Below are 12151 nucleotides of genomic sequence, written 5' to 3'. Positions count from 1 at the left end.
TTTGTAACATTATACTAATAATTGATAAAAAAAATGAGATGGTTAAGTTACCAACGGATCTCGGTAAAAACGGCGGCGGCGGAATAGAAACATCTTTCATATGCGTCATTCATGCGTTAATGAAAAATTGCAATTTATTGCAATTTTATCTCTATAAAATCGCGTTCGATAATATCGCGATTTTGTTGCAATTTATCGCGATTTTTCTCCCGATAATATTGCAATAAATCGCGACGTCGATAAAATCGCGATACATTCTCCAATTAAATCGCAATTTATCGCGATCACTGCTACTTGGGTACGCGTCAATTTCATCAGTTTATAGACCCTTACTAGTGTACCTTGCGCCGAGTTGATAATCTTTTGTTTTTTTTGAAGTTATGTTTACAAACGTGTTTCGTGGGGCGAAAAGTAAATTCCCGGTGCTGTGAACTGAAGCCCAAATGACATATCTAGCTTTTGAGGAAGGCTTTGGTAAGTGCTTTATTGTTTCATCTATAGTTTTATGTACTATTTCCAGTGATTACTTTGGTAATTATTCCAATTGAGTATTATTTATGATTTTTTTTCTCTGAAATTCCGAAATGGGGTTAACTGAACACTACCAAATGGGGTTAACTGAACACTACCAAATGGGATTAAAGAGGGCATTCCCAGTTAACCCCATAGATTACAAGTTAGCCAAAACATTCACTAAAACTTGTTTTTTTATTTTAATTGCAGTATTTTAACAACTAAAAGGAGAAAAAGGACAACCAACCATGGGACCTATTCAGAAGTCATTGAAATAAGTTTTCCGTATCTCTTAGTGAAAATGTATATAATATAAGTATTAAGACAAACAAAAAATCATCCTCAGATGTATTTCTTTAATTTTTAAGACTTTTCCACTTGTTCATTTGACTTAATAAAAGTTTCCTATTTCAAAAGTATGCTTTTTCATCTTAGTGTCCAGTCAACCCACCCCCAGTGCCCAGTTAACCCACCCCACGGGGTTAACTGAGCACTTTCCCATTTTTTACAAAATCTAAATTTTGACCATGAAGAAATTTAAAAAATGAAACATACTATTTTTTGCAGATACCTTACATTATACTGAAGACATTGTACTTTAAAGATTAACTCTATCTATCACCAAATTTGTTTTATGATTTTTCAAACAAAATGGTGCCCACTTAACCCCAGTCTACCCTACCATATACGAGTTATATGTTAGCATTAAGCTGGTCAGCGTTATACTAGTATTACTCTCAGCAGTATAATGCTAACCATATACGAGTTATATGTTAGCATTAAGCTGGTCAGCATTAAGTTGATCGGGTAGGTATTACAATCCAGAGTCATAGAATAATGACTAGCTGACGAAACTAGCGAAGCTATTTATTATTCTACGCCAGAGTGTTCTACTACTTAGGGATTATGTATGGGGTAGTGTTGTACAATGAGTTATGTATTGGCATTAAATTATAGGTCCACATTAGTGCGCCCCCTGACCGCAACGCGACCCAAACCCCCAACGACGCTTCACGCCCTCTAAGGTCCGCTTCGCGAACCCCTCGTGGGTTAATGCAAATAGAGTAAGCTCATCCATAGGGACTAAGTATATCTTATCGGTTGCCAAAAGCGATTTTCCAAACTACGAAAGGAAATGAAATATATAGGTACAGGAAAATGGAAAATTAATAATAATTCCCAAATAATTATAATAATATAATTAATATAATAATAATATATAATAATAAATAATATATATAATTAATGTAATATTATTATTAATAATTTCCCAGAATTATTGAGAAAGTCAATGATAATGACACTGATTAGATTTCTTGTGGAAGTCAATTATGTAGGTATTTTTCAAATCGTGCAATGACACCTGTAAATTCAAGTTCATCCTGAAATTTCAGGAAAAATGAGTGCTTTCACTAAAATTACTTTTTATATTTTTCTGTTACCGCGAAGGAGAATGCTGATGCATTAAAAAAATGGGCATAAAATAAAACTACAAAAGCAAAGGCTCGTTGTACAAGGATGTTAAGAAAAATGACTTCTTTGCAAGAATGTAGGTAAGTAATCCTCAAATTAAAGGAACTGTCAGTAAGGCCAACACGCTACCATTTTCTTTTAAATATAATTTTTAGCAGAAATATGAAGTAAAGAAGTGTTTTAATGTTTTATTTTCTCATTGGAAAAAAGGTATTGTGAACAGAAAAATTTACAATTTAAAATTCCATGTATTTAGAAAACATCAGCGTGCATATACACATGGCAATAAAACACGAAATTTCTCTCAATATAGGACTTAACTTTAATCCTTATCTAAATTATAATAGCACTCTGTAATGTACGAACGATCATTGCATTATTTCATTAGCATGCAATTGACATCGATACGGAAACAATAATTTTTTCAGCTTTACACTGCCGAGTGTATAATTGGTTCAGTACCAGTGTAATAAATACATGAATGTAAAAATATCTTCTCTTTCATTTCAGTTCTTTTCATTTTTTCTCTAAACTTAGTAATTTTCCAGTTACTTACAGATTACGCTTGGAAAATGATGTTTATATGAAAACTCCAGATAAATATGAACTTACAGAATGTTAATAAAACTTCGTTGAAAAAATCCATTCAAGGATTTCGCGCACTTACTTCGACTAATGGCAAATTTGACGTTCTTTCATTTTGGTGCTCTTCACTTTTCGGTTTCAACGGTTTTCGGGATCAACGGTTATCGGGATCAACGGTTTTCGAGGTAATTAAGCTTTTTTGCCCAAAAATCGGCCGCCGAGACCCCCGAGCCCCCTAGATTCAAAATGGCGGCGTTAACACAATGTGGTTTCATGGGGACTTTTAGTATGTTCGTGAGAAAGGTCATAGTAACACTTCATTATTAATTTTTCCCCGAGCGATGCTATATTGACCGTACGCGAAGCCCGCCCAGAACAGCTAGTATTAGTATGTTTTCGCCGTGAGCCGATTTCTTAACGTCTTCGAAAATTCGCCTTTGCGGCAAATTCATGATGAGGCACTGAGACCAGGCCACAATGCCGGGTACTTCCCGCTTATTATCATTTCCCCCAAAAATTCAAAAGCCGCGCCATCGCGTTCCGTTTCCTACGAAGGTACAGAAGCGGTGACAAAAATTCCTGAAGGGGGGAGGGGGTTGCTGTGAGAAAATTTTTAGGGGGGAAGGGGTCCCTGACGAGTTGGGCGGACCCCTCCCCACAATGTTTTGGGCGAACCCCCTATTTTTTCGGAATTCAGACCCCCCCTCCCAATTGGTTTACGAAATCGTTGTATAATGAAAGTCCGAGAAAACAGTATTTTCTCGCGTGATTGTGAACTGAATTCTAAAAGCGCCTTTAAGATAAATCCGGTTTTGGTTGTGAATTTCATTCGGCTGCTTACGATCAACTTGCATCTAGATTCGATTAGTGGAACTGAATGGCTGTACCTAATGTAATATTCAAACCACGTTCAAAAGACCTGAGTCAGCGATCATTAACGTGAAAATCAATTTGACCCTTGATTTTCATAAGTGATCATAATGTTATGTGATCGGGGTAATTGAGCTTACAGAAACGGGTTTATCCGAATGCAAAATTGGATTACTGAGCTGTATTTGAGAATTTCATTACCTACGTCAAAATAACAGTCTTTGATAAGAAAACGAAGACAGCGATAAGAAAACATTGTGGCTTCGTGGGGGGTCTCGTGAGAGAACGCGCAGCTCCTTGACCTTTTCACCTAAATCATGGTGCATGCTCTTGATCTGATCTCATTTTACTCGATATTCGTAAGTTCAATCAACAAACCCAATTAAAGCATTTGCGCTCTTGAGCGACTGAATCAAATACAAACACGCCCTTCAGCCGTAAATTAAAGTCAGCCTATTATCCTCCTTGAATGAAAAGAATGCCTCATGCTGTGTAGGTAAATATAGTTTAACGACGAGGACAAGTTTTACTCACCAACTGGTGCAGCTATATCTAGTTCCTTATCGTATCGGATGCCAAGAGGGATTGCTTTGTCTATCAAGTCATCCAGAGTCTAAAAAAAACCAATAGTAATAATAAAATTTTGAGAACAAAACATTTCGAAATTTAGCAAATCTCACCGAAAATTCGAGTTTCCCGTCGAAAAATACCCCCTAATACCGAATATTGCAAGAATCGATCAAAGTGAAGCCGAGACAGCATATTAGGTCATCGCTGTCATCTTGGATTTTGGAATTTTGAAAATCTGACAAAAAAATGGAAGAAAGAAAATTAAATAAATAAATAAATACATAGGTAGATAGATAGATAGATTAAATAGATAGATTGGGGCATTATCCCTCTAGTGGTCGAAAGATGTTTATAAGAACAAAAATGGGATTATGAGAAAAATGCTCAAAATTACAGACCCATTAAACGCCTTCGTACAATCTACAAACTGACCAGTATTATTTCAGAATGATCGGGTAGTATATTTCATGCATCTACTAACGACATGTTCCCCCTAAACAAAAAGGGTCGGCAAAAGACACCTATGACCACCTTAGACCACCTCTTGTTAAGTAGGTACATTCATACGCAGGTCCAAGAAACTGGGATCCTTCATACATATAACATCACCAAAGCTTTCTTGAATTGTGAAAATCAGCCCCGGTAGCCAAAAAAAATTGAAACGGCAATCGCCTCATCTCCGAAAACGGAAAAATAACTGAGGAAATAAGTAATAAACAGTAATGATGAATGGCGCCCCCCCTCCCTGAAAACTTTTACATTATGAAATTGCCAATGTACAACATTCTGGTAGTAGCACTTCGTAGATCTATGATTTTGGGGTAGCCGACGAGCTCGACTTAAATACTTTTCCCCAAAACCCTAAACTATTACTTTATGTTGGCGTAGGGGGGAGGGGGGCTTCGTGATGCAGGGAAGGCTCTCCTGCGCTGGCGACCACAAAATGAGTACCTATCTGACCCAGAGTGGTTGGGAACAATCCTAGCAGGCCTTTGATCCTACTATGGCTTCCCATGGAGTAAAGGGTTCGTCCCAAGCTAAGGTTCCAAACCGCAATCTCCTTCATGGGATTAGCAGTCCCATGCCCGGTTATCGAGATTCTTGTGAAAAACGATCAAGAAGGATCTTCGGTTTCATCAATCTGTAATGTGTGGTTGAAGATTAATAAACACCCTTAGAACTTAGGGCTGAAGACAGCCGTTGATCAACCAGGCATCAGACGACATGGACGGCCAGCGGCAATCGTAGATTAGGGTGGATCGAAATTTTCGACTTTAAGAGGGGAAACGCGTATCGTCGAAAAAAAGTTGTCAAATGGGCCCCATATGAAGTACCAAAAATTTCACCACATATAATTGACCCCCTAGTACCGCATACAGGGTTATCCAAAAGTCACTGACCACCCCTGTAACTTTTTTCCAAATTGAGATAGAAGTTTGAAACTTTGGGAATGTTCCTCGGTCTAAAGTAGCAACTTTTTGGTCCCCCCAAAATTTTGGGGGGCGGGGGCTAACTTTTTTTTTCAAATGGCAACCCCCCCTTTGTGATACCTCATTCGAAAGATAATAAAAAAAGAAAATTTTTGGCGCAAACCGCAAGTCAAAATGTTGATTTTTGACAAAATGGCGGCCGGTCAAAGTTCAAAATGGCGGAAATTTGGCATCTCCGTTTTTTATTGGCGGATTGGTCTGAAACTCGGAATCTAAGGGTTTTTTGGGACGAAAAAGACGATTCTGGCATCGGTTTTCCAGAAAAGTCAGTCCTTTTCAAAATGGCGGCGGTCAAAATGGCGGCCTAGAGCGAGAAGTGGATATTTCGGCTGCTTATCGTTGGATTTGTATGAAACTTGGTATCCGGGAGCATTTCGGCACGAGAAGAACGAATCTTTCATTGGATATCTGAAATTCCGAAAAATATCAAAATGGCGGCGAAAAAGTGGCGAGAAATCAGTTTTACGGCTGTTTACCGATGTATTTGCATGAAATTCGATATCCTGGTGGTTTTTGGCTGGATAAAAAGAAATCTTTCTGGAACATTCCCAAAGTTTCAAACTTCTATCTCAATTTGGAAAAAAGTTACAGGGGTGGTCAGTGACTTTTGGATAACCCTGTATAGGCCTGAAAGGCCTTAATTTTCAATATCTTATACAGGGTGTTCGAAAAGTCCCCTCCCCCCCTCTAACTTTTGACCTTATTTGAAACTTGGGGGGCGTTCCTAGATCAAAGTAAGCTACTATTTGACCTCCCCAAAATTTTGGGGGGCACCTTGGGGGGGGGGGGTTACGGACCCTAACTTTTTTTTCAAATAGGGAGACCCCCTTTATGATGCTTCGTTCAAAAGAGCATAAAAAAAGAAAATTTTCGCGCAAACCCGAAGTCATTATCTCAAACCGTTTCAGAATGGCGGCCGGTCAAAGTTCAAAATGGCCGAAAATTGGCACCTCTGCTATTTGCACATAGATTTGCTTGAAACTTGGTATCCGGGGATATTTTGGCACGAGAAAAACGAATTTGACGTTAGATTTTAAAAAAAAACCCTAATTTTTCAAAATGGCCGCCGATTAAAGTTCAAAATGGTCAACAATGGGCAACCTCGACTTTTTGCCGATGGATTTGCCTGAAATTCGGTGTTTGGGGGTAAAAATACGTCGAATTCGTTTGTCTCCTACCCAGATAACCACCAAACACCGAGTTTCAGGCGAATCCATCGGCAAAAAGTCGAGGTTGCCCATTGTTGTTGACCGTTTCGAACTTTAATCGGCAGCCATTTTGAAAAATTAGGGTTTTTTTAAAAAAATCTAACGTCAAATTCGTTTTTCTCGTGCCAAAATACCCCTAGATACCGAGTTCCAAGCAAATCTATGTGCAAATAGCAGAGGTGCCAATTTTCGGCCATTTTGAACTTTGACCGGCCGCCATTTTGAAACGGTTTGAGATAATGACTTCGGGTTTGCGCGAAAATTTTCTTTTTTTATGCTCTTTTGAACGAAGCATCACAAAGGGGGTCTTCCTATTTGAAAAAAAAGTTAGGGTCCGTAACCCCCCCCCCCCCCCCAGGTGCCCCCCAAAATTTTGGGGAGGTCAAATAGTAGCTTACTTTGATCTAGGAACGCCCCCCAAGTTTCAAATCTCTACCTCAATAAAGTCAAAAGTTAGAGGGGGGGAGGGGACTTTTCGAACACCCTGTATAAAAGGTTCAAACACATGTTTTCTTACAGATTTTGTCAAAATTTCGTTCGTTTTGACGTTTCGTGCAAGAGTAAAGTACAACTGACCATTTTCACTCGATAAATAGTTGGAAGCGCCCTCCAGAATGACCCATCTACAGTAATAGTGTCCGTCTGGCTCCAAAACTCTTCGGTTGCTGATGCGATTTCGGGACCCCTACCACGGAGCGCCCCCCCCCCCCCCCCTCTTAAGTAACCGCGGAGGTCGGGAAAAGTTTGAAAATCCAGTATAGGTAAGGTGTGGTTTTAGGCTACCTGCTTTCTCTAAAAAATAAATAAAAAAAATTGCATTCATTTTGACAATTCTATCATTCATCTCATCTTCTTTGCTTTGTCATTTTCTTAGATATTTTTTTTTGAGTTCTTTAAATTTTTTTTGCAATTCTGAATATTTTGCTTCAATTCTGTAAAAATTGAAAAACACAAAGAATAAAATGTTACTCAGAATAAATAATGGATTCTAAGACGTAGTAAGTAAAGTTGTGCAACCCTTATAAAAATGGGAAGTATAACTAGTATACTTTTTATGCACACAAAAAACCGCTAGGTAATACGGTATCTTCGTAAAAATCCAATTGATTTTCATCAAATAGGCATACCTAGGCTGTTTTGCCGGGGTGCCTGACCCCTCACCACCGGGGGGTCTGGGGGTTAAGGAATACCCCATAGTTCAGAAGGGGGTTCGGGGGGCCTCCCCCGAGAAATTTTAGAAATTTTAAATCAATTTAAACGCATTTTGTGGCCTCCGTGACGAATATTTTCCATCAATTTCCGCAAGAAAATTACAAGCAAAAAGTTTGAATGAAGACAACCTAGGTACCCCAAGTAGCATTATTCAACGGAAAAATCGCGATTTTATCACCGATGAAATCGCCAAAAAAAAGGGGTTTACGCTGTTAGCCGATTGCCTTTAGGTTTAGCCGTCAGGTCCTTTGACGAAGACGAGCGTAAAATCCCCGGAGCCTCCGCGGGGATTCGAAGCCCAGTCGCAGCGGTGGTAGGCCAGCATATTGCCACTAGGCTATGGCCGCTATATGACTAACGAGTGCGAATTGAAGCCTCTTATACATGAATCGGCGCTTCGCAACCGTACAACTTTTGTCATTGCGTTGACTGACACCGAGTTTTCATTATAATTTTTTTTTTATTTTCCCTCCTCTGTATTTTATTTCATGCCTTGAAATACGGTTGGTAAAATAAGGTTCTATTGGTAATCTCATAATTCTGTCTCGGTAAAATTACCAATAATAGTGAGATAGCAAAGTTACCGATGGACCTTGGTAAAAACGCCAACATTTTTTACCGACTGTGGTAGAATAACCGAGATAAAATGGTAAAGTTACGGGAAATTGATTAGGTACCAATAAAAGTGGTACCTACATATTCCTGCCTGAAAAAACCAGTAAAAATACCGGTTTTTAGGTAAACTTACCAGTCTCTCACGGTAACATTACCCATAATTGGTAAAAAAAGTGAGATGGTAAAGTTACCAACGAACCTGGGTAAAAACGCCGAGAATTTTTTCTCAGTGTGGCGTACCTCCCACCATCCAAACCCTACGCCCAACCTCGTATCGAATCGTTCTTACACCTCCGCTAAAGAACATGTTTCATAAGCGTCATTCATGCGTTATTGGGCGTTGATGAGAAATTTCAATTTTATCTCTACAAAAGCTCGTTCGATGAAATCGAAATTTTATTGCAATTTAATGCTATGAAATCGCAATTTAATTGCAATTTAATGCGATGAAATCGCAATTTATCGCGATTTTTTACCAGATAATATTGCGATAAATCGACGTCGATAAAATCGCGATACATTCCCTGCTAAAAATGAGTGTAATGTTAGCATATTGATAGCAATGTGCTAGTATTAAGTTTTCAAGAAAATACTGAGTACCGTAATGTTAGCAATATGTCGGTACTATACCAGCTATATGTGAGAATTAAGTTCGTTAGTGATACACTAAATGATTATATCCTAGCCATACAGGGTTATCCAAAAGTCACTGACCACCCCTGTAACTTTTTTCCAAATTAAGATAGAAGTTTGAAACTTTGGGAATGTTCCTCGGTCTAAGGTAGCAACTTTTTGGTCCCCCCAAAATTTTGAGGGGCGGCCCCCCTTAAGGGGCGCGGGGCCTAACTTTTTTTTTTCAAATGGCAACCCCCCTTTTGTGATACTTCATTCGAAAGATAATAAAAAAAGAAAATTTTTGGCGCAAACCGCATCTGAAATGTTGACAAATTCCAAAGTGGCGGCGGAAAAATGGCGGGAAATCAGTTTTACGGCTGTTTACCGATGAATTTGCATGGAATTCGATATCCTGGCGGTTTTTGGCTGGATTAAAAGGAATTTTTCATTAGATTCTTGAAATATCAAATAATTTATTGCTAATCCATCGGTAAAGAGCCGAAAAACTGATTTCCCGCAATTTTCCGCCGCCATTTTGGAATTTGTCAAAATTTCAGATATCCAATGAAAGATTCGATCTTCTCGTGCCGAAATACCCCTAGATACCAAGTTTCATGCAAATCCAACGATATGCAGCCTAAATATCCACTTCCCCCTCTAGGCCGCCATTTTGACCGCCGCCATTTTGAAAAGGACTGACTTTTCTGGAAAACCAATGCCAGAATCGTTTTTCTCATCTTAAAAAACCTTTGGATTCCGAGTTTCACACCAATCCGTCAATAAACAACGGAGATGCCAAATTTTCGCCATTTTGAACTTTGACCGGCTGCGATTTTGTCAAAAATGAACATTTTGACCTGCGGTTTGCGCCAAAAATTTTCTTTTTTTGTTATCTTTCGAATGAGGTAACACAAAAAGGGGGTTGCCATTTGAAAAAAAAGTTAGCCCCCGCCCCCCTTAAGGGGGGCTGCCCCCCAAAATTTTGGGGGACCAAAAAGTTGCTGTTTTAGACCGAGGAACATTCCCAAAGTTTCAAACTTCTATCTCAATTTGGAAAAAAGTTACAGGGGTGGTCAGTGACTTTTGGATAACCCTGTATGTGTGTTATATGTTAGCATTAAGTTGGTCAGCATTATACTAGTATTACACTCAGCAGTACAGGGTGAGCGAAAAGTCCCCGCCCCCCCCCCCCCCCTTTAACTTTTGAACGAATTGAGCTAGGGAGATGAAACTTTGGGAATGTTCCTATCTCAAAGGGGACCATCTTATGAGGGGGTCAAAATTTTGGTCCCCCCCTCAAGGGGGGGCGGGGGCCCCCCAACTCTTTTTTTCAAATAGCAACCCCTATCTTGTGATACCTCATTCAAAAGAACATAAAAAACTAAGAATTTTGGCGCAAACCGCAGATCAATATCTTGATTTTTGACCGAGTTATTATAGGTCAAAGGTCAAATTTGACCTATTTTCAAAAAATCATAACTCCGGTTCAAATTATCGTAAAGTAAAAAATAAAACGGGAAAATTTACCAAATTGTCTCCGCTTTTAAGTAAAAATTGCAAAAATCACTTCGATTTAATTTTAAGGGGGGCTCCGACCCCCAAATACGTCAATTCAAAGGTCATTCAATTTTCCCGCGAAATAAGCCAATTTCCCCTGAATTTGCCTCCACATTATCTCAGTAAGATCAAAATCAGTTCAACATTACGTTGGCAAGTCCCCAAATTTCGGGAAAACTTAAAAAAAATGATATTTAAACGGTCAAATTTAATTACCTTAAATTTCGTTTTTTTAACTATGCATCTCTTGACCAATTTACCGCCGCCGAAGTTTTTGTCAGATTTTATATCTATAAAAAACTGAAAATCGAAAATTTTTCAGTCAATGCACTTTCGCGTATTTAATTATAAGCACGTTGCGGCTGTTCTACTTAAACTTGTATTTCTCCTATTGGTACACCTACCACGGATTATGATGGAACAAAACAATTGCAGGAGTGGAATCTTAAAAATTCCGGAACAGATCGCATTTGTCTCCATGTTGATTTTTAAAAAGACGAAAATAGTTCAACTCGAGATTGCACCTACAAATTTTCTAACGTGACACATGTGAGAAATTTTTCACTTTTACTTACTCGAAATCCCAGGATTGAGAGCATTTCTTGCTGTTCATCTCGTCGTGGCCCGATGTGTCTCTCTGGGAATAAATCACTTCTGCAGAAAATAGTTTTCCATTTTTCATCGTGCGATTCGTTGTTTTCGGCCGTAGACTGCAGATTTGATTTTGTTGATAGAGGATGACAATTTTTCAACCCCATTTTTTGAACTGCTCTAAATTTTTGGAGGCAAGTAAAATGGTGCACAGCATTTCTCCGCAGCATTGTGATAAGAAACGGAAGACGTAACAACTACTGAAAAACGGCTAGTGAACAATAATCAGAGGTGCCCGTATGATAGTGTTCAGTGATTTTACGGAATTAAATTGGTATTTATATCAAAAGAGGCGTGTTTTTCGCACTTCTTGATACGTCTTAGGCGCACGAAGCTGGAATGAAACGGAATGAAACAAAGTCTGAATTCTGGTGGTAAAGTGGGGATAATGAAACGTTGATATGTTTTAGAAAATGAGTCACAGCGTCAGTCAATAATTTCATCACTTAATTATAAGTTACCTAATAAACGCGCGTTGTTACTTAAACTTCTCGCCAATCTTTTCACCCTTACATGATTGAGATATAGTGGTCTCAGGTATGAATATCCATGGTGAAATAACGAGACCCTCTTTCTTCAGTTTACGACTTTGCAAATTTTGTTTCTTATTGTTCACTCTTCTCAGGATTGACCCATTATCGTTAAGAGGACTGTTTATAGTCGAGTCAAATGAGGGTTGAACCCGAAACTAATCGTGTGTTTGAGTTTTTTGGGCTCATTTCATTCAGGAGATCAAAAAGAATCGAATGAACTGAAATTCGCCAAAATTCTCCCAAAATTTGACCCCAAAAC

The 12151-nt window shown here is 38.7% G+C and overlaps 1 protein-coding gene and 1 long non-coding RNA gene across 6 annotated transcripts in view; both read right to left on the bottom strand.

Annotated features, from left to right (window-relative positions):
- Positions 1 to 11739, bottom strand: part of LOC109039911 (glycine dehydrogenase (decarboxylating), mitochondrial) — a 138262-nt gene extending 126523 nt beyond the window's left edge. For 2 of the 5 annotated variants that reach the window (XM_019055635.2, XM_019055634.2), the window contains exons 1-2: positions 11284 to 11735; positions 3976 to 4054 (exon numbers count right to left, since the gene is read on the bottom strand). In XM_019055635.2, coding sequence (XP_018911180.1) covers positions 3976 to 4054; positions 11284 to 11529 — 325 coding nt within the window. In that variant the 5' untranslated portion in view covers positions 11530 to 11735. Of the gene's footprint in view, positions 1 to 3975; positions 4055 to 11283 lie in introns of all 5 variants that reach the window. The other 3 variants (XM_072306323.1, XM_019055633.2, XM_019055637.2) reach the window with 3 other exon arrangements.
- Positions 1 to 12151, bottom strand: part of LOC140226030 (uncharacterized) — a 234405-nt gene that overhangs the window by 210873 nt on the left and 11381 nt on the right. The window lies entirely within an intron of this gene.

This window comes from Bemisia tabaci, chromosome 1 (assembly GCF_918797505.1).
Source record: "Bemisia tabaci chromosome 1, PGI_BMITA_v3".
NCBI classification, from domain to species: Eukaryota; Metazoa; Arthropoda; class Insecta; order Hemiptera; family Aleyrodidae; genus Bemisia; species Bemisia tabaci.
This window is presented reverse-complemented; position numbering and strand designations above follow the sequence as displayed.